Source organism: Hyperolius riggenbachi, chromosome 9, assembly GCF_040937935.1.
Source record: "Hyperolius riggenbachi isolate aHypRig1 chromosome 9, aHypRig1.pri, whole genome shotgun sequence".
NCBI lineage: Eukaryota > Metazoa > Chordata > Amphibia > Anura > Hyperoliidae > Hyperolius > Hyperolius riggenbachi.
Genome location: NC_090654.1, coordinates 27,318,681 through 27,340,052, shown reverse-complemented (window position 1 = coordinate 27,340,052; position 21,372 = coordinate 27,318,681). Strand labels below are relative to the sequence as shown.

The window sequence follows — 21,372 nt, the reverse complement described above, 5'->3', positions numbered from 1 at the left end:
TGCATGACAAACGTATGCAAATTCCTCAGCAGCAAGCTGCAAAACTGACAAAAGGTCTCTCTTCCAGAGACCTGCAGAATGCAGACCTGAACAGTGGTCAAAAAACTGCCTGCCTGCGCAGGCAGCCGAGCGGATGCTCACAAGGGGATTCTTAGGTATATATTTATTTTCAAAAGCACTTAGTGAATGGCAGTTGCTCTGTCTAACTGCCAAAAAACTGTGTAGGGAGCAGGGAAGGTGGCCAGCATCACTGTTTACATCCTTTTTAGGGAATATCTTTATAAAGAATAAAAGCCTTGCTGAGTATTCCCTATGAAGAGATGGACTAGTCCAAAACCTGTCACTTCTGTCAGATTTCTACTGCCTACTGTAAGTAACAGCATTAGTAATTTATGGCTCATTTTACTCTGGAAAAAATGTACTTCTTATTTATATATGTTTGCACATATTTTAAATTTTACAGTTTTTCGCTGTAGTGCCCCTTTAAGTCTGGACTGCAGATCGAAGTGTGTTCTTGGCCTGACTGATGAGCACCATTAACCACTTCACCTCCAAGGGTTTTCCCCCTTAAAAAAACACAGCAATTTTTACCTGTTAGCGCTCCTTCTATTCATTTGCCTATAACTTTATTACTGCTTATCGCAATGAAACAATCTATATCTTGTTTTTTTCACCACCAATTAGGCTTTCTTTGTGGGGTTTTGCTAAGAATTACTTTATTCTAAATGTGTTTTAACAGAAAAAAGAAGAAAAAATTGAAAAAAAATTCATTATTTTTCGGCCATTATAGTTTTAAAATAATATCCTGATTAAAACCCACACATTTTATTTGCCCATTTGTCCCAGTTATTGCAACATTTAAAATTTTTCCCTAGCACAATGTATGACGCCAATATTTTATATGGAAATAAAGTTGAAAATAAAGGTGCATTTTTCAGTTTTGCGTCCATCCCTAATTACAAGCCCATAATTCATAAAGTAACAGTAATATACCCTCTTGACATACATAGTAAAAAAAAAAAAAAAGTTCAGTCTCTAAGGTAACTATTTATGTATTTTTTTTATTGTATTTTTTTTTTTTTTTTACCAAAATTTTTTGGGGGTAACTATTGGGGAGAATGGGAGGTAAGGGGTTTAAATGTTAAAAATGTCATTTAACCACTTGCCGACTGCTCCACGCCAATTGGTGTGAGCAGTGCGGCAGCCCCAGGACCACTCCACGCCCATTGGCGTGAACTGTCCTCTATGGGGCTTGCAGGAGATCGCGCGCACGCATCTCCTGCTTGGGGGTGGAGCCCCGCCCCGCCTTCAGTCTCCATGCGGCGACCGCCGCTCGGGAGACTATTAGACGCCGATTCGCCGTCTAACTGCTTTGTACAGAGCTGCGAATAGCAGCAGCACTATACTGGGGACAGCCGTGTGGCACGGCTGTCCCCCTGGAGGACAAGAGAGCGATCGGCTCTCATAGGGTGAAGCCTATGACAGCCGATCGCGTGATTGGCCGGCAGGGGAGAGGGAGGGAGGGAGGGAAAGTAAAAAAAGAAATTATTAAAGGTTATTAAAAATGAACAACATAAATATGTATATAAAAAAAAATAAACAATGTGGGGACGATCAGACCCCACCAACAGAGAGCTCTGTTGGTGGGGAGAAAAGGAGGGGGAATCACTTGTGAGCTGAGTTGTACGGGCCTGAAGCATTGCCTTAAAGCTGCAGTGGCCCAATTAAGTAAAAATAGCCTGGTCACTAGGGGGGTTAACACCGCAGTCCTCAAGTGGTTAATTTAAAAAAAGGGGGGTGTGGGGAACTATGTTCCCATTCATTGATCTTCCAGGTGAGGATAAGTGGCGGTAATGTTCGCTGGAGTAAGTGGGGGGGGGGGAGGAAGCCGGGGTGGAGGGGCAAGCAGGAAGGGAGTAGCTACGTCCCTGCACCGAGATATGGCATTTTTCAGGGACGTAGTTACTCGTCCTGGGAAGGGGAACTGGTTAAATCAAAATCTCTGGTTCGACTTCAAATTGGTGCTGGACTTATTACAAAGATTTTCCAGAAGTTTGGACTATTAAAAACTCAGCGGATGCATGATAATTTCACAGACTGTCTCAGCGCCAGTTATTTTCTTATTTCTAATCCCTTTTATTGTACTATTCAAATCTCTGTTCATTGATAGTTTTTTCTGACTTTTTTTTCTTATATTGTTATGCAGGATTTTATTCTGAAATAAATGGTTACATTTATTGGTTAGATGGTTACATTTAGGCTTCTTGCACACAGGGACATTACAGGCGCACGTTAGTGCAGCCTGTAACGCTCCCCCAACGCACAGCAATGTAACACAAGTGGGCTGTTCACACTGCCCACGTTGCGCTACATTGTAACGCAGCAAAGTGCTGCATGCAGTACGTTATAGGCGGCTAAGCCGCGTTAGACTGCTTGCACATGCTCAGTAATGTTGGGGAGGAAGGGAGAGCTGCCAGGCACATGGCTAATTAATATTCACTGCACTCAGTGACGTGCAGTGTTTACTTCCTGGAGCGGCCACTCTGTGCGGCGATTGGCCGGGCGGGACCACATGATGCCGCATGCGTCCAAGAGTACGCATCACGGACGCCAGAGTGAGCTGCACAACGCGGCTCACTCCGACGTCCACACCAGAGAGCACCAGGCGTTGCGTTAGGGGCACGTTATGTGCCCTATAACGTCCCCTAAACGCAACGTCCTGATGTGTCACTAGCCTAAATGACTTTGTTCATAACAAAGCCCCTATACGTGCTATCATCACCAAAATTGCTAGGTATGTTAAGGAGAAGGGTGGGAACAAGACAAAAACATTTTTCAAAGAGACGTTGTAGTCTTTGAGAAAATTAATTTTAAAAAAATGCCAAGGACAAATGTTTTTTAAACTATTTTTTCTAAATTAAAAAAAAAAAAGTTTTCTTTTCATTTTTAAAATCGATTTCTCAAAAACTACGGTATGTCTTTTTGAAAAATTATTTTTTCTTTTCTTATTTATTTATTTTTTCTTTGTTCCCACTATTCCCCTTAATATTTCATATCAATTTTGGTGATGATAGCATCTATGGGGCTCTGCTATTAACCCCTTAATCCGGCACAAACGTACGCCAAAATTACGCAAAATTACGGTTCCTGATTACATTTACGAACTAAATTAATTACGATTTTACCCGAAATTTCTAATTAAGATTTTGCATCATAATTGCGAATTACGATGCAAAATGACGATTATGCGAAATTTATGCTCACCACTTATTCCGGGGACTCTCAGTGGTAGGGGGCGGAATTGTAGTGTCAGAGGGAACAGGGATGTTTGGAGTTGTCACACCGACTCTGAAAGGATTTTGAAAAAAAGAATATGGTTCTAGTTGATATCATGTAAACCCCACTGTGTCCACTGTCTGTGGTAAGGAAGGGAAGGAGTTAAAGTGACATGGTTGGTGCTGTTTGTGAGACACACCCCTTGTTCTCACACTCTTTGCGCACACACACACTGTTCAGCAGGAGAGACCAGGCTGAGACTCAGAGGGGGACACGCTGGCCTGAGGGAAGGTAAGTCGCCCGTTGTACTCTTTCTACACTGGATCTCTGCATTTCACAGACCGGGGGTAGGGTAGGGCTTATTTACATTGACCTGCTCTTCTTGTTCCTGCAATTAAAGCATGTCGTTTACAACCTCCTGAATGAGAAACATACCTTATTTTAAAAAACAAAACAAAAACATTTATAAATCTTAAGCTGGCTATACACGCATCTTTTTTTATCGGCAGATTCAATCACCAGCTATCTTCAAGGCAACAAGCTGAATCGAAGGTCATTTAAATTGATTTTCGGTAAAGATCGATCAAAATTGAGATCGGACTGGATGTTAAATTTCAGCCGGACGGGGCGGGGGAACGGCGGCAGATCAACGGCCTACATTGTTGCACTGTAACGAGCAGTGCAATGCTATAGTTGGATAGATTTTCAATAGATTTCATGGTGAAATCTATTGAAAGTCTGTGGCCCATATGGAATTCACTTTTTTTCTACTGACTTTTCTCCTAGGGGATCATTTTTCATCTGCTATTTAAAATAACTTTTGAGTATTTTACTATTAAAAAGGACCAAAAAGTAGGTGTAAATGTACGATCAAATTTATTTTGAGTATTTTCTTGCTTGCTCAATTGGTGTGAAGTCCTGGGGGCGGAGTCGCACACGATGCGCACGCATCCCCCGCTTGAATGATGGAGCGGAGCTCCGCCATAAGTCTCCCAGCGGCAGTGGCTGCTAACAGACTGTTAGATGGCGAAACTGCCTTCAATTGACATTGTACAGCGCTGCGATCCATGGCAGCGCTGTACTGGGGACAGCTGTGAAGCTCGGCTGTCCCCTTGGTAGAGATGGCCCGAACCGTTCGCGGGCGAACCTCTATGGAGCTGCTACTAATTCCGGGACGCAATGATCTGGAGTAGTACGCCTGCGCTGGGCCGGCAGTGCGCGTCTTTGATCGCGCGCCTGCTGCCGGCCACTCTCTGCACATGAGCGTGACGTCACTCATGACGTCACGCACATGCGCAGAAAGTGCCCGGCAACAGGAGCGCGATCTAGGACGCGCACCTCAGGGCCAGCGCTGGCGTACTACTCCGGATCATTGCGTCCCGGAAGTAGTACAGGTGAGGAGTTCGCCGGTGAACGGTTCGGGAACCGTTCGCCGACATCTCTACCCCTTGGGAGGTACAGAGAGTGATCGGCTCTCATAGAATGTGATTGGCTAGCGGGGGGAGGGAGGGGGTAATAAAATAAATAAAAATAATATGCATTTTTATTAAAAAAAAACAAATAAGTATATATATATATATACCCCAGCAGCGATCAGAGCCCACCAACAGAAAGCTCTGCTGGTGGGCAGAAAAAGGGGGGGGGGGGTTATTTGTGTGCCGGTTGTGTGGTTTTGCAGTGAGCCATCAAAGCTGTAGAGTATTAAATTGTAAAAAAAAATAGCCTGGTCACTAGGGGGGTGAAAGCCTACGGTCCTTCAGAGGTTAAAATGCATTTTATTTACAAGTTATGAAAATATCACCTAGGAGCAAACTCAGGAGAAAAAAGTGAATTGCATATGGGCCCAGGTGTGTCATGTATGGGGAGGAAACGATCCCTCTCTGATCAGATTCACATCATAGAGGAATCAATCTGTTTACCCCATTGGACAAAAATCTAAACCTGTATGGCCAGCATTGGTTCATTGGGGTCCTCTTTTTCAAGGTGGATAGTAGACTGCCACGCAGTTTTATGTCAGGGTGACGGCTCCCGGGGTGGCGATCTCCGATCGTGCGCGTCTAGTCCAGCCTCTCCAGCATTGCCTGCAGCTGACTTTGAGTTGAGTTCACCGGTGATAGTGACAGGTAGAGCGTTAGATGTCTGGCATTGTGCCTAACCCCATTATTTCAAAATCTGCCATTATTGGCCAGGAGGTTCATGCAGAATGGCTATTTTATAAGACTTCAGGGGCGTAGCAATAGCTATAGCAGCCATAGCAGCTGCTATGGGGCCCAGGTGGTACTTCATTCACCATAACCTTTCTTGTGTTTCTTCACCCTCTGACTTTGTCTCAGTGCTTATGAATTATGTGCTATGTTGATTCACTGATAAGACAAGACAAATAACACTCAAAGCACCAGAGCTGCAGCCACTAGGGCGCGCTCTATAGGCAGTAGCAGTGTTAGGGAGACTTGCCAAAGGTCTCCTACTGAATAGGTTCTGGCTTACTGAACAGGCAGAGCCGAGATTCGAACCCTGGTCTCCTGTGTCAGAGGCAGAGCCCTTACCCATTGCACCATAAATTCATATCCATAGGGTAGGTGGCATTGCTTAAGTGCCTAGATCTGAGGGCCCCATGAACATTTTGCTATGGGGCCCCATGATCTCTAGCTATGCCACTGATAGGCTTGTAATAAGAGCGAGATGAACTTTATGATTGTACATTACATCGTTTTTTTGACACCCGGTGAAATTATCATGCGCTCATGGGCAGCACGGTAGCGTAGTGGTTAGCGCTCTTGTCTTGCAGCGCTGGGTCTGCGGCTCGATTTCCAACCAGGTCAACATCTGCAAGGAGTTTGTATGTTCTCCCCGTGTCTGCGTGGGTTTCCTCCAAACACTCCAGTTTCCTCCCACGTCCCAAAAGCATACAGATAAGTTAATTGGCTTCCCCCTACATTGGCCCTAGAGTCTAGACTATGATGTGTGCACTTACGCGATATATACATGGACATATGACTATGGTAGGGACTACATTGTGAGCCCCTCTGAGGGACAGTTACGTGAGAAGACAATATACTCTGTACAGCGCTGCGTAATATGTTGGCGCTATATAAATACTTAAAATGTGCTTTCATAAGATATCAAATAAAGTTTATAGAGGGAACGCATCCCGAACAAACCCATAAAAACAATTAGAAAGATGATAAAATGCCCGGGAGGTGTTATAAATACCTAATACAGTGCAACGTATTGTATCGTATTGTACAATGTACGCTGTGGAGTAGAGGGTATGCTGCACTCCCGTTCTCCTCACACGTTCCGTGATCCCACGTAACTTCTCCAATGGTGAATGAAAAGGAGTCCCGTTCCCTCTTATGTTATCCCCCGGCCACCGCAACTAATTGCATTTCTGCCTTTTGGCGGGTATGTGCGTGGCCACGCACATGAATTCACTGCGTGTGCCGTCACTATAGACGCTTGCACGAAGTAACGCCCCCTGCTTCCATATGCTTCCAAGAAATATACAGACAAGAGGGTCGATTCACAAATCAATGCAAGTAACACAACAAGTCTTACCATAGCAACATGAGCCTTACCCACATATCGCAGGGTGTGCGTGCTGCGCAACGTGGGATACTCTAGTATCATAAGTACTGGTAAAATGTGTCCTGCACTGTCAGTGCATGACAGTTTTACCATAGATTCATGAATCAGCCCCAAAGTGAGATAATCCATTACACAGGCAGACAGTGTACATTTTAAAGCCATACTCCAGCCTCCTATTGCTTCAATGCCTACAAAAGTATCGGCAATGCACAAACTTTGGTGTACACCTTAAAGAGTAACTGTCAGGCTGCAAAAGCTAATTTAAACCTCTATTCTCCTGTGTTAAACAGTTTAGAAGGAAGCCAAAAAGGCAATACTGAAGTTAAAAATCTCTCTTACTTTTAATGTGTGCTTATCAGCAAAGCTGTTAGACCCAAGCTCTCAAAATGACGAAAGGCCGCATACCATACTGCAAAGCATTCTGGGGCTGCTTGGGTCCTCCCCTCGGCTGCTAGTGAGAAAGTACAGGCTCATGTTACAACAGCATAGCAGTGAAAAATCTCAGGGCAGAGTACACTGCAGGAGTTCGCTATTGTTCCTAGCCACATGGCTAATCAATATTCACTGCACAGTAGTGTTATTCATTACGGATCTTTTGTGTGAGTGGAATCATCAGGAAGCAGGCAGGACATGACAACACAATTGGCTTCATAGGAGACAGACAAACATGGAACCTGCCATGAGCTGTCAGGAGCATCATTCTCTGCAAATACTATATAAAGATTCTGTGAAATCCAAACGTGGACAGTGAAATGCATATGTAATGTAAGTACAGCCAATATTTAGCTACTGATATATGTGTTTTTTTTTCTCTGAGACCCTATACCTAACAGCTCCTCTTTAAAGAAAACCTGAACTGAAAATTAAAAGTCAAAATAAGCATACACAAGTCATACTTACCTTCCATGTAGTCTACTCCTCAGTGTCTTTCTCCTGTCCCGCGTCCTGTTTGTTCACTGTGATCAAGGGAATTTTCCGTCCTCCATTTTGAAAATGGCCATTACCCCATAACAGCTTTCTGGTCAGCACACAGTTAAACTGTAACATCGCCCACTTGAGCCATAGGGAAACATGGACATTACCTGGTACATCAGTTGTCCTCTCAGCTATAACTGACAGCAACTGATATTTTACTGACAGCAACTGATATATTTCAGATCTGACAAAATATTGTCAGAACTAGAAGGGATCATTGTCAGAAGAAAATGGTGAGCTTCTGAGAGGAACTGATGGCAAGGTAACTATGTAATGTTCATTTGAAGTTACCTCATGTGTTTATTTTAAATATTTTTACTCAGTACAGGTTCTCTTTAAGGCTTTGTTCACATCTAAAAGTGCAAGCACTGAAGCCAGCGTTTTGCGATTTTGTGAGTGATTTTTTTAAGCGCCGTCCGGCGCTTACCTGCGTGGTACGATTTTTTGTGAATTGCTTTTCTAAGCTCTTTTGCGGAGCGATTTGTTTGTTCACTTCCTGACGCTTAAGAGGCGATTTGATTTTCTATCTGTGTAATACTGAATGCTAGCGCTCGCAATTCCACGCTGATTCACAAAACGAAGTAGTGGCGCCCATCTGTTATGTAAATGCATAATCTTTGGGCAGCACGGTGGTGTAGTGGTTAGCGCTCTCACCTTGCAGCGCTGCGTCCCTGGTTCCAATCCCAGCCAGTGCATAATCTGCATGGAGTTTGTATGCCCTCCCAGTGCCTGTGTGAGTTTCCTCCGGGCACTCGTGTTTCCTCCCACATCCCCAAGACATACAGATAAGTTAATTGGTTTTCCCCTGACTACAAAACATACACTACAGGATACATACATAGACATATGACTGTGATAGGGATTACATTACGAGTCCCCAAGGCAATAAACAATATACTCTGTACAGCGCTGAGGAAGATGTCAGCACTATATAAATACTAAATAATAATAATATATGCGTAGTAATAACAATCATCCTCATCATCACGCAGAGGCATATGTGGCTGTGCTGACAGATTCCATAGGGTTTATTACCAAAACTTTTCACAAATGATATCACCTTACTATCTGACTCCTTAGACGACAGTTTGGGGCTGAGCTCTGTACAGACGCACCACTAGCCTGTTCTGTTACTATGGAGGAGGGGGTGGGGCTGAGGGATGATCTGCGGCACGCAACGAAGCAGGAGGGGTCAGGAGGGAGAACAATAGTGTTGGCCTGCGATTGGACAAGATGATCCGGTAGGCGGGATCTCTCACCAACGCTTCCAGGAAGGTCTGCTGTACACCCACTAGATTCTGGCAGGGGAGGCGCCAAATGCTGACCTTGGCTGAGAACTACCTAAGGTTTGTACGAGCACTTAGGCCGGCCACAAGCACCTCTCAGCTACAGTTTAAGTCTTGTTGTGCACCCGACACGTCATTTACTGCATGCAGTATAATTGATGATGTAGAGGGACCACTGCATGAAAATGTAGCTGTGGTTATGTATTATTGTTATTATTTAGTATTTATATAGCACTGACATCTTCTGCAGCCTTTTACAGAGTACATACCCATATCACTGACTGTCCTCAGAAGAGCTCACAATTGAATCCCACCATAGTCATAGTCTAATCTCCTACCATATTATTATTATGTATTTATATAGCCCTGAAATCTTCTGCAGCACTTTACATAGTGCATAGCTGCCTCTGACACAGGAGACCAGGGTTCGAATCTCGGCTCTGCCTGTTCAGTAAGCCAGCACTAATTCAGTAGGAGACCTTTGGCAAGTCTCCCCTACACTGCTACTGCCAATAGAGCGCGCCCTAGTGGCTGCTGCTCTGCTCTGGCGCTTTGAGTCCGCAAGGAGAAAAGCGCAATATAAATGTTATTTGTCTTGTCTTGTCATAGTTATGTCAATTACTGTCATCAGATGAGCTCACAACCTATTCTTACCATAGTTATAGTCTAATGTCCTATATTATTATTATTATTATGTATTTATATAGCACTAATATCTTCCGCAGCACTTTACAGAGTACATAGTCATGTCAATGACTGTCCCCAGAGGAGCTCACAATCTAATCCTACCAGTCATATGTCCATCATAGTCTAGGGCCAATTTATGGATAAGCCACTTAACTTATCTATATGTTTTGTGAGGTATGTGGGAGAAAACCAGAGTGCCCAGAGAAAACCCACACAGACACAGGGAGAACATACAAACTCTGTGAAGCACTGCAAGGCGAGAGTGTTATCCACAATGCCTCCATCCTGCCCAGATTTAACATGGCAACGTAGGTGGCTGAGGTGGCAGATTCTACGCTCTCAGTAAACTGGTTGCCGGCAGTTTGTCCCCCGCTCTGTCCTGTGACCTGGTTGCCACGCTGGAACTGTGAAACGGGGACAACATTGTCTGTCACCTGGGTGGAAAAACTGGCCGTTCGGGTTTTGTTTGTGTTCACTTAAGAAGCAAAAACTGTAAAGAGACCATGCAGCAAGAGAACCTGTGACAGCCGAGAAAACCTGGTGGACAGGCGGGCGTTATTATTGTACTACTCGTAATTATTATTATTATTATTATTTAGTATTTATATAGCGCCGACATATTACGCAGCGCTGTACAGTGTATATATATATATCTTGTCACTAAGTGTCCCTCAAAGGAGCTCACAATCTAATCCCTACCATTGCCATATGTCTATATTATGTACTGTAAGTAATGTAGTCTAGGGCCAATTTTTTTTTTTAGGGGGAGCCAATTAACTTATCCGTATGTTTTTGGAATGTGGGAGGAAACCGGAGTGCCCGGAGGAAACCCACGCAGACACGGAGAGAACATACAAACTCTTTGCAGATAGTGCCCTGGCTGGGATTCGAACCAGGAACCCAGCGCTGCAAGGCGAGAGAGCTAACCACTATGCCACCGTGCTGCCCATGGTAATACCTGCACTGGCCCTGGATTAACCATTGAAGTGCTTCCACTGGAGAGCTTACAATCTAAATGACCCCTTTCCCGTCCTTTTCCTCGATAACCCACATCCCCCCCCCCCCCCCCCCCAGCACTTAATTTTGTTCCGGTGTGCTACAAGGATCGTGGGTGATTGGGATAGTTACATAGTTATTTTGGTTGAAAAAAGACATATGTCCATCAAGTGGCAACCATCCAACAACTGATAAGACCCTGCTCAAGTCAATCCAACTGTTCGATTGACTTGACAAATGATTAAGAGAAGTTGTGTCCAACATGGCAATGTGTACAGAAGTCTGCTACGACTTTTCAACAACTTCCATTACTAACTAGAACATATACAATAATAATAATAATACAATAATAACATTTCTATAGCGCTTTTCTCCCATAGGACTCAAAGCGCTTAGGCTCTCTCAGATTCAGTAATTGGTAGTAGGATGAAGTATTCACACAACAAAAGTTATAATTCTGCAAATACCAAACTGAACAGGTGGGTTTTCAGTCTGGATTTAAACACGGCCAGGGATGGAGCTGTCCTGATCTGTTGAGGTAGGGAGTTCCAAAACGTAGGGGCAGCATAACAGAAGGCTCTGGGACCAAAAGTTTCCAAGTGGACTCTGGGTATGACTAGATTATTAGAACCTGTGGATCTGAGAATGCGGGGATTGCTACCCAGCTGCAACATATCTTTCATGTATCCAGGGCCCATATTATTCAGGGATTTAAATGTCAGTAGGCCGATCTTGAATAGGACCCTCCATTCTATAGGTAGCCAGTGAAGGGAGTTCAGGACTGGCGTTATGTAGCAGTGACGGGGTTGGTTGGTTAGCAGTCTGGCAGCAGTATTCTGTATCAGCTGTAGGCGGTACAAGACCTTTTTTGGAAGGCCAGTGTAGAGAGCATTACAGTAGTCCAGTCGGGATGTGATGAAGGCATGGACTAAGGTTGGCAGATCTTCTGGGGGGATGAGGTGCTTGATTTTTGCAATGCAAACATATTAGTCGTTCACCAGATTCACCAGAGTAACAATATGTAAATTTGTAGTTGTTCGTCAAGTCATCCGTCAAGTCGTTCTGTGTGTATAATAGTCGTTTGCAAGCCAAGACGTATCTTTACAACTTTTGTAATCATAGTCATTTGTAAAGTTTTTTATATTAAGACTTTTGTTGAGCGTGTGTATGTGGCTTCATAGAGGACTGTTCCATTAAGAAAGGTAAGAATGGTCATGCTGATAACAATGATATGGTAGGTGCTATAATGTGCTAATTAAGTTGTAATTGTTTCAGAATTTGATCTCTATTGATTGGTGCAGCTCATCTGCATCTCCCAAGACAATATTTGGACATGTAAAGACCCAGGCTGTACATAACTGGTGCATTTTTATGAACTCTCATACCAATTATAGAAAGTGTTTGCTGTGTGGATTCAGTGAGTTTGGGATGGTGAGGTGCATTTGGTTTGGTAATTACTTGTGTATCTTTTACATATATATTTTGGGAAACATAATTTCTGTATATAACCATCAGTTGGTTATTGGTGTAGGCAGAACTAATAAATGGAGGCTATGATCCTCCCCCGGATGTTAAAAGTAGTGATGTCCAGAACAGTTTGCTGACAGATAGCTCGCCAATTACCCGTTCGCTTTAGTGCAATTTTTTTTGTCAAAAACTTGCATTCCCATTTAACAATAAAGTCAATGGCTGCCAACTTTAGCGGCTAATAGCAAAGCTCCTGTAAGTGACAGAAACAGGGGTTTGTTAAGAAGAACAGTGGGAACAATAGGAATCAAAAACACCTTGTAGTTTTGGAGAAAATCAATTTTAAAGTATGATAGGAAAAAAAGTACATATTCAAAGGCAGTAAACGACAGATAATATATCAGCCTACGGTAGTGTAAATTTACATATATCAAAAGAAAGAGCAATGAATTTCATGACGGGGTTTCTGAGGGGATCAGTACGCAGTGCGTAGTGACCCCCTGGAAACCCAGTGGAAGTGGCAACGCTTTTGACCAGGAGTCGCTATACAGCTGTGATATGGCTGTATAAGGATCCCTGGAAACTTTACCTATTTTTTTGGACCAAAAAATTCGGGGGGGGGGGGGGGGGGGCACAGAGTGTGTAAATTAAAAAAAAAATAACATGGGGTCTCCTCTCCTGAGCCTCTTTAACCCCTTGTCCCCATTCAGGCTGGGGTCAGTGTTGCCAACCTTTCACGTTATTTTTTACTGACAAATACCTACAAATTTACTGACAAAAGATTTTTTTTACTGACAAAACCCCCTGCGCCGTGGGGGGCGTGGTCACGCAACAGAATGTGGGCCTGGTCATGGGTGGGGCCAAATATACATGATTTTAATATTGCTGTGAAAGGTCTGCCAGGGAAGTTTGAGCTCTGCCGTAGTGTTTCCTCCCCTTCACCCAAAATACATGTAATCTTACAGCATTTCACCAAAAATCTATGTAATCTGGCAGAGGTTCTTCCAAAATACAGATAATATGGCAGTGGTTCCCAAAAAATAGATGTAATCTGGCAGCAGCGATTCCCCCAACATACACATAATCTGGCAGCAGTTCCCCAAAATACATTTAATCTGACAGCAGTGGTTCCCCAAAAATAGGTAGCCCCAGGTCTATAGGTGTCCCCAGAATAGGTGGCCAGGGGTATAGATGTCCCCAGAACAGGTAGCCAGGGGGAAAGATGTCCCCAGAACAGGTAGCCAGGGGTATATGTGCCCAGTATATGTAGGCAGGGGTACAGGGCCGGTTCTAGACTGGCACATATGAGGGGGCAGTCAAATGGGTAGGGGGCAACATGTTCGAGGAAATTTGCGACGACTAAAGTGGGCATGGCAAGTTAATGCACATAATGAGAGATAGCGTTTCACCAGTAAATGCACATAAGAGACAGCCTTTCACCAGTAAATGCACGTAATGACAGACAGCTTTTCACCAGTAAATGCACATAAGAGACCGCCTTTCACCAGTAAATGCACGTAATGACAGACAGCTTTTCACCAGTGAATGCACGTAATGAGAGACAGCTTTTCACCAGTAAATGCACGTAATGAGAGACAGCTTTTCACCAGTAAATGAACATAAGAGACAGCTTTTCACCAGTAAATGCACATAATAAGAGACAGCTTTTCACCAGTAAATGCACATAATAAGAGACAGCTTTGCACCAGTAAATGCACATAATAAGAGACAGCATTTCACCAGTAAATGCACATAATAAGAGACAGCTTTTCACCAGTAAATGCACATAATAAGAGACAGCTTTTCACCAGTAAATGCACATAAGAGACAGCTTTTCACCAGTAAATGCACATAAGAGACAGGTTTTCACCAGTAAATGCACATAATGGCAAACAGCCAGTGTCCTCAGTATATGTAGCTAGCACATATATGTGCCCAGTATATGTAGCCAGAGGTATATGTCCCCAGTATATGTAGGCAGGGGTATATGTGCCCAGTATATGTAGGCAGGGTTATATGTGCCCAGTATATGTAGCCAGGGTTATATGTGCCCAGTATATGCAGCCAGGGTTATATGTGTCCAGTAGATGTCGCCAGGGTTATATGTGCCCAGTAGATGTAGCCAGGGTTATTTGTGCCCAGTAGATGTAGCCAGGGTTATATGTGCCCAGTAGATGTAGCCAGGGTTATATGTGCCCAGTAGATGTAGCCAGGGTTATATGTGCCCAGTAGATGTAGCCAGGGTTATATGTGCCCAGTAGATGTAGCCAGGGTTATATGTGCCCAGTAGATGTAGCCAGGGTTATATGTGCCCATGGGTAGCCAGGGTTATATGTCCCTAGTATATGTAGCCAGGGTTATATGTGCCCAGTAGATGTAGCCAGGGTTATATGTGCCCAGTAGATGTAGCCAGCCAGGGTTATATGTGCCCAGTAGATGTAGCCAGGGTTATATGTGCCCAGTAGATGTAGCCAGGGTTATATGTGCCCAGTAGATGTAGCCAGAGGTATATGTGCCCAGTAGATGTAGCCAGAGGTATATGTGCCCAGTAGATGTAGCCAGAGGTATATGTGCCCAGTAGATGTAGCCAGAGGTATATGTGCCCAGTAGATGTAGCCAGGGTTATATGTGCCCAGTAGATGTAGCCAGGGTTATATGTGCCCAGTAGATGTAGTCAGAGGTATATGTGCCCAGTAGATGTAGCCAGATGTATATGTGCCCAGTAGATGTAGCCAGGGTTGTATGTGCCCAGTAGATGTAGCCAGATGTATATGTGCCCAGTAGATGTAGCCAGATGTATATGTGCCCATGGGTAGCCAGGTGACCCCCTAAAGCAGGAGGGGAGCAGCTCGCTCTCCCCTCCTGAACTAAGTGACTGAGTGGCTGGCAGTGGCAGGCGGCAGTGAGCGGAACTTACCTGCGTCTTCTCTCGTCGTCGGCGCGGGATGATTTGCCGCTACTCTGGTCTGGTCCAGACCAGAGCAGCAGAACTTCCGGCGCAGGAGCGAGACGGAAGGTAAGTCCTGCCCGCTGCCAAACGCCACTGCCAGCCACTCGTCGTCACTTAGATCAGGAGGGGGACAGTCAGCGAGGGAGGGAGAGCACTAAGGTGAGAGAAGGGGGGGAGATTGCCCCCCTTCTCCACCGCTGCCCACAGCTCTCCCTCCACTGCGCTGCTGTCCTCCTGCAACAGAGCGGACGCTGCTGAATTCCCTACAGAATTCACGGGCAGCTTAATTTGTAGCAAAAATTACGGACTGCCCGTAAATTTACGGGCGGTTGGCAACACTGGCTGGGGTAGCCAAAATGTGGAGCACTAGCCACATGGGACTTTGCGCCCTGAGCTATACCAGCCCGCCTGGTCCATGGTATGTGGAAGCTCTGGAGAAGAAGGGCAACCAAGCTTCCTCCTTTCCCCCAGAACCCTTGTCCTATCCATGGACAAGAGCCTCTTCCCCAGCTCCGATGCCCCAGGAGGACGTTGTCCAATGAAGCCCTGGGGGGGTTCATGGTGGCATCTGGGAGTCCCTTTTAAGATGGGGACCCCCAGATGCCAGCCCCAGCCTGAGGAGAAATGAGTATAGGGTTACGTCGTACCCATTACCCATTTCCACAAAGGGTTAAAAGACATAAACACACAAACACGAAAAAAATCCTTTATTAGTCTTAATTAATCATGAATACTTAGCTTTAAAAAAAGTTCCCAGGACAATTTCCTCGGAAACGGTCCCACGCCAACAGGGGTACTATTTACCCCTATACTCATTTCTCCTGTGGAGGGGGCTGGCATCTGGGGCAAATTGTCATTGAGGAAAGAGCAAATGCAAAAAATCAACACCTTTTAAAGCAAAATATGATGAAAGCTGTGAAAAATCAGACCTTTTAGAGCAAGAACTGCAATAAATGTGAAAAATCCAATATGTACTACAAAATTATTTACAAAGGCATTTTCGCTCGAAAGTCAAATTTTACATTATTTTCATGAAAATTAATGCAAAAAGAATATTGGCATTTTTGTTTATCATTGGTGGAAAGGAGTTAGTGATGTAATAAGAGACAGTGAAAGAGCGTACCGACAGGTAGTAGCTAATCCAAGTTCATTGAACTTTAATTATGTATTGCCTTGAGCACAATAAAGTTTACAGTTAGATACATTTGAACACAAAATAAGACTGTGGGTTGCCAGGAAAGTCCTGTTTAGGCTTAGGACTACAGATACAGTTTTTTTTTTTTTTATCTCTCATCAGTTTATTTTCACTTTATTGGCGCCAGCAGAATAAAAGTGGATAAAATTTTTAAAATTTGCTAGGAGGAAGTGGTGGACTTACCTCCATAAAGCAGACACGAAAGACTGTCTGAAAAGTAGCCAGCAATAGCAGCTGAGGAGCTACACCTGCTATTGCTGGAATTCTGTTTTGTCCCTACCTTTTTTGCCTGATGAAGCGGGCTCGGCCTGCGAAATGCGTTGCACTTTTGGGGTACCATATAATAAATGTGATTGCTACTTTTCAGACAGTCTTTCGTGTCTGCTTTATGGAGGTAAGTCCACCACTTCCTCCTAGCAAATTTTAAAAATTTTATCCACTTGTATTCTGCTGGCGCCTCTGTTCTCCTACTGCAAAATCGTGTCCACCCCTGGTGGAGGGGTGATCTACCCCTTTTTCTCATCTACAGAGAGCGACTTCTTAGCCCTGAGTGAGGACAGGTCTAATCTCCTCACCTGCCTATACAGTGGTTGCCTGTGTGGTAACCCACGTTTGTTTAATATATTCTTCTCACTGATTTGCCTTACTTCGTTTATGTTTTAACATACTACACTATATTGGGCTCTCGGTTTCTCTACATTTTATTTTCACTTCATGTGAAAATGTGAATCAGCAATGTATCATTCACATAATGATTGAAAATCTTTTTTTTTTCTTACAGGAAAAGATGTGAATTACCTAAATATGGCTCAGCGCAATGGGAGGTGGATTCTCCTCGTCGTTTTGATTGCTGGATTTGTTGCCTTGATTTGGTGCCAATCGGTTTGTGACACCAGTGTAGATAAGACAACCGTCAATTGTGAAGGAAAGAAGCTTACACGAGTCCCTAAAAATCTCCACGAGAACGTGGAGTACCTGGATCTGTCATACAACCAAATCTCCGCCATATACGGACGGGACTTCTCTCGATATCGCAACCTACATAAATTAGATTTGAGCTTCAACAACATTTCCTTTATCGAAGATAGAACATTCCAGAATAATTTGCAAATTAAAAACTTGAGTTTGTTTAATAACTCTCTTGTAAAGATTCCTCACTCCTCATTGGAAGACCTGAAGAACTTGCACATTTTGGACATTTCTGATAACGTCTACCAACATGCTTTTCTTGGAGAGGCGTTCATCAATCTGGTGAACTTGCAATATTTGTCCATTGGAGGTCCTCTTGTTGGGAGTATCTTAAAGGATGACTTTGTATCAATTCAGAACATCAGCCTTAATAGGTTTGCTCTAAAATCCAAGTCTAGCTTGGACTACTATGAACCTGGGGCTTTCTTGAAGCTGAACACTCATCAGTTGTGGTTTGATATAGCTGTGGACACAAACCCAACACTATTGATGGACATGTTGAAGGATTTCTCTGGTAAATCCTTCATTAGCCTCCATTTTCAAAATTTGTTTGAGACGTCCTATTATGGGGGAGTTGTCGACATTTTCTCTTATCTACCGCAGATTACCGTACGGGACCTTGTCTTCTCCGGAGGAAACTTTAACGAGAATCTCCTACGCCTGGTTTTGCTAAATGTCCAGAAATCTGAGGTTGATAATCTTTTTATACTCGGCATAGATTTTGCCCATTCACCGACAACCAATGGTTCAGATTTTGTCATTTCAGAGTTAGAGTTGGAAAACTTGGTGATACAGGATGTAACCAACCCAGATATACTTCGATTTGACCGGACATTCACCTGGTTTAGCCAGGTCACGAGACTTAGCATCATTAATGTGAACTTCAACTACGTTCTGTGCAATGCTTGGGACCAGATGAGTAATTTAGCCACGCTCAACATATCCGGTAACCGTCTTTTTGCCTCCTATCTATTCAACGGAAAGTGTCCAGATAGCAATTTACCAAATATTGAGGTATTCAATGCCAGCAATAATGTTATGAAAAGTCTAAAGACACTTTCATCATTGACAGCTGGGTGGCCAAGGTTGACCTATGTTGATCTTAGTTCCAACAACCTTGGGAGTCAAAATGAGTCATGTAAGTGGATACCTACCATCAAAGTTCTTATTTTATCAGATAATATGCTTAAGTTTGAAGTGTTTAACTGCCTGCCCACCACAGTGGAATATTTGGACATGTCCAATTCCCACATTGATAGACTGGATATGATATACTTTAGCAAAGCAACCAATCTGGAAAAACTTTATCTCAGAAATAATAAAATCAAGTTCATACCATCAGGGTGGCACAGTCTCGCCCTCAAAGTACTGGCTCTGGAAGGTAATTCTTTTGGGGTGATCGATAAGAGTTTTTTGCGACATTTTCCCCACCTGACACATCTGACTGTGGGCAACAATCCCTACTATTGTACATGCGAACTTAATGTCTTCTTTAGGGAGACCGTGCAGAAGGGGTCATTAATTATTTCAGACTGGCCTGATGATTACTACTGTAGTCAACCCCAGGATTTACTAGACACTAGAATTAATGAGCTGGAATGTGAAATCGGCTTAGTCGTGGGCCTTTCTGTATCACTGACTGCATTAGTGGTCATTGTTTGCTCGTTCTTGTGCTGGAAGTTCAAAGCACCATGGTATATTAGAGCAACATGTCAAATAATCCGGACTAGATATCGTTCCCGGAATGTAGACCAAAGCTCAGACTACGCTTATCACGCCTTTATCTCTTACAGCAATTCGGATGCTGATTGGGTGAGGGGAGTTCTTCTCCCTCATCTAGAGACTTCCAAACCACCATACAGAGTATGTATCCATGAGAGGGACTTTCAGCCTGGAAAATGGATTATTGATAACATAATTGAAAGTATTGAGAACAGCCGCAAGATTATTTTTGTTCTGTCCCACAACTTTATCAACAGTGAGTGGTGTAACTATGAACTCTATTTTGCCCACCAAAGGGCCATTGGTCATGCATTTGAGGACATCATTCTGGTAGTCAAGGAAAGTGTCAGCATAAAAGAACTGCCTAAGAGGTTTCACAGGTTACGGAAACTCCTTCGAACTAAAACCTACCTTGAGTGGCCTTCAGAGGAGAACAGACAGTCTTTCTTTTGGCTTCAACTCACAGGCATCTTAGGGAACAGCAGCTTAAGTGATAGGGGGCATGACAACCTTTCTGTGGTGAATGAAACAGCTTTCGAAGAGCAGCCAAGCAGTTCAGAGGAAATTCCAACCACACACAGGGTGGCTGCCTTGATTTAGCCCAAAACCCAAGTTTAGCTATTGTGTTCTTTCATTGTAAGAACTTTTCTGATATCTGTGTCATGTACATTGCCCCAACCCTGTGTATTTAACTTACTGTGAAACAGTTCTTTTGGTACATGCTCAGATCAGATCGTTTTTATTGTATTTTTGCCTATTATTTTTACCTCAGAACACCTCCATGGTCAATGGATGTAGCCACATGTTCAAGGTCGTATTTATACTTTTTCCACCCCTAGGCCAAGTGTATTTGGGCCCCCCATCCAAGAGGAGGAGTGCCCCTCCCATTCCATGTGCAGCCCCCTCTTCCATGTGTAACATATATGTACTGGAGCTCTCATGTACAGCTCCCTTGGGTATCAGCTTCTGTTTTCATGCGTTGCTCCCCATTTTCAGCCTTCTCTTTCATTTGAACCCTTATGTCATGTTTAGGTGCCCCCTTTGGGCTGCAGCCACCCAAAACCCGGGCCTTTGTAGCCTTTCCAGAAATCTGGCCCTGCAAATATTGGCTTTGTCACCTTTTAATGGTACAAAAAAAGTCATAAAATCAGTTCTATCCTCTTTAACTTTTCTGTTCCCCAATATATCCATAAAGAATAAGCAAACAGCCAACCTCAACAGATTGAAAGTAGAGCGCTACCCAAGACTTGTGTTTATGGTTACAGATGGAAGCCAGGATTGTCTTTGCTGCTGCTTTCTAAGATGGCCATAAACCATACAGAAAGGTTTGTATCTACTGTATCTAGTGTATGGACCTAAACGATCTGTTCATATTATTATTATTTATAGAGTGCCAGTGGAAAAACTACAATTCATGTGTCCCCCCAGCGAAACTTGGATGCAACCCCCCTCCCACCGCAATGTTCACACCCCTTCCCTTGCCTCCCCTTGGTGCCCTTCATGGCCCCGGGGACCATCTCAAATGGTCATAATACAAGTGTGGCCATCATGATTTTCATACCCGTAACCAGTGATCTGAAGGGGAGGGGGGGGGCCCTAGGGCCTGCTCAGGGACTTTTGTGGGGCAGGAGGGTTCTCCTCTCAGTGCTCCCCCTCCTGCAATCATTGGTGGCAGCGGGCAGCAGTGGCGGCGGCAGGCAGGCTGTGCACATACCTCCTTCTTGCCGGAGGTCTTCCGATCTCTAAGAGCTACATGTTACTTCCTGTTTACACAGGAAGTTACATGAAGCACTTAGTGATGGGAAGACCTCCGGCGATAAGAAGGTATGTGCACAGCCTGCCTGCCGCCACTGCCACCAATGATTGTAGGAGGGGGAACGCTGAGAGGAGAGCCCGAGGTGAGGGGGGGGGGGGGAAATGTCCCCGCTCCCCACCGATCTGCGGCCACGCTCTCCTTTTATGTTGTGACCCCTCCTAAGCCCCACAAAAGTCCCTGAGCGGGCCCTAGGGAGGTGGGGGGGCCTGGATTTTTTTAGCAGGGGGCCGGGGGATTTCTAGGTACGCCCCTGCTCACAAAGGTCATAAAACAAGTTTGGCCATCATGATCTTCCCACCCATATAGTCTCCTGTATCGGAGGATGGGAAGGCTAGTAGTTGGAGCCCCCTCCCCTCCACCTCTGGTTCCCCCTGCAACCGCAGGGGCTGCTCCTCTCTAGTTATGCACCTGTATAGCGCTGACATCTTCTGTGGCTCTTTACAGT

General features: G+C 44.3%; 1 protein-coding gene across 1 annotated transcript; it reads left to right on the top strand.

The window, feature by feature from the left end:
• The first annotated feature begins 237 nt into the window (after positions 1–237).
• Positions 238–19,711, top strand: LOC137533404 (toll-like receptor 2). Its single transcript, XM_068254805.1, has 2 exons — positions 238–369; positions 17,202–19,711. Exon 2 carries the CDS (start codon positions 17,225–17,227, stop codon positions 19,709–19,711), a length of 2,487 nt encoding a protein of 828 aa, XP_068110906.1. The 5' UTR covers positions 238–369; positions 17,202–17,224.
• The last annotated feature ends 1,661 nt before the right edge of the window (positions 19,712–21,372 follow it).

Excerpts from the sequence above, each read along its gene's own strand:
- LOC137533404 (XM_068254805.1), top strand. The coding sequence starts at position 17,225 with ATGGCTCAGCGCAATGGGAGGTGGATTCTCCTCGTCGTTTTGATTGCT.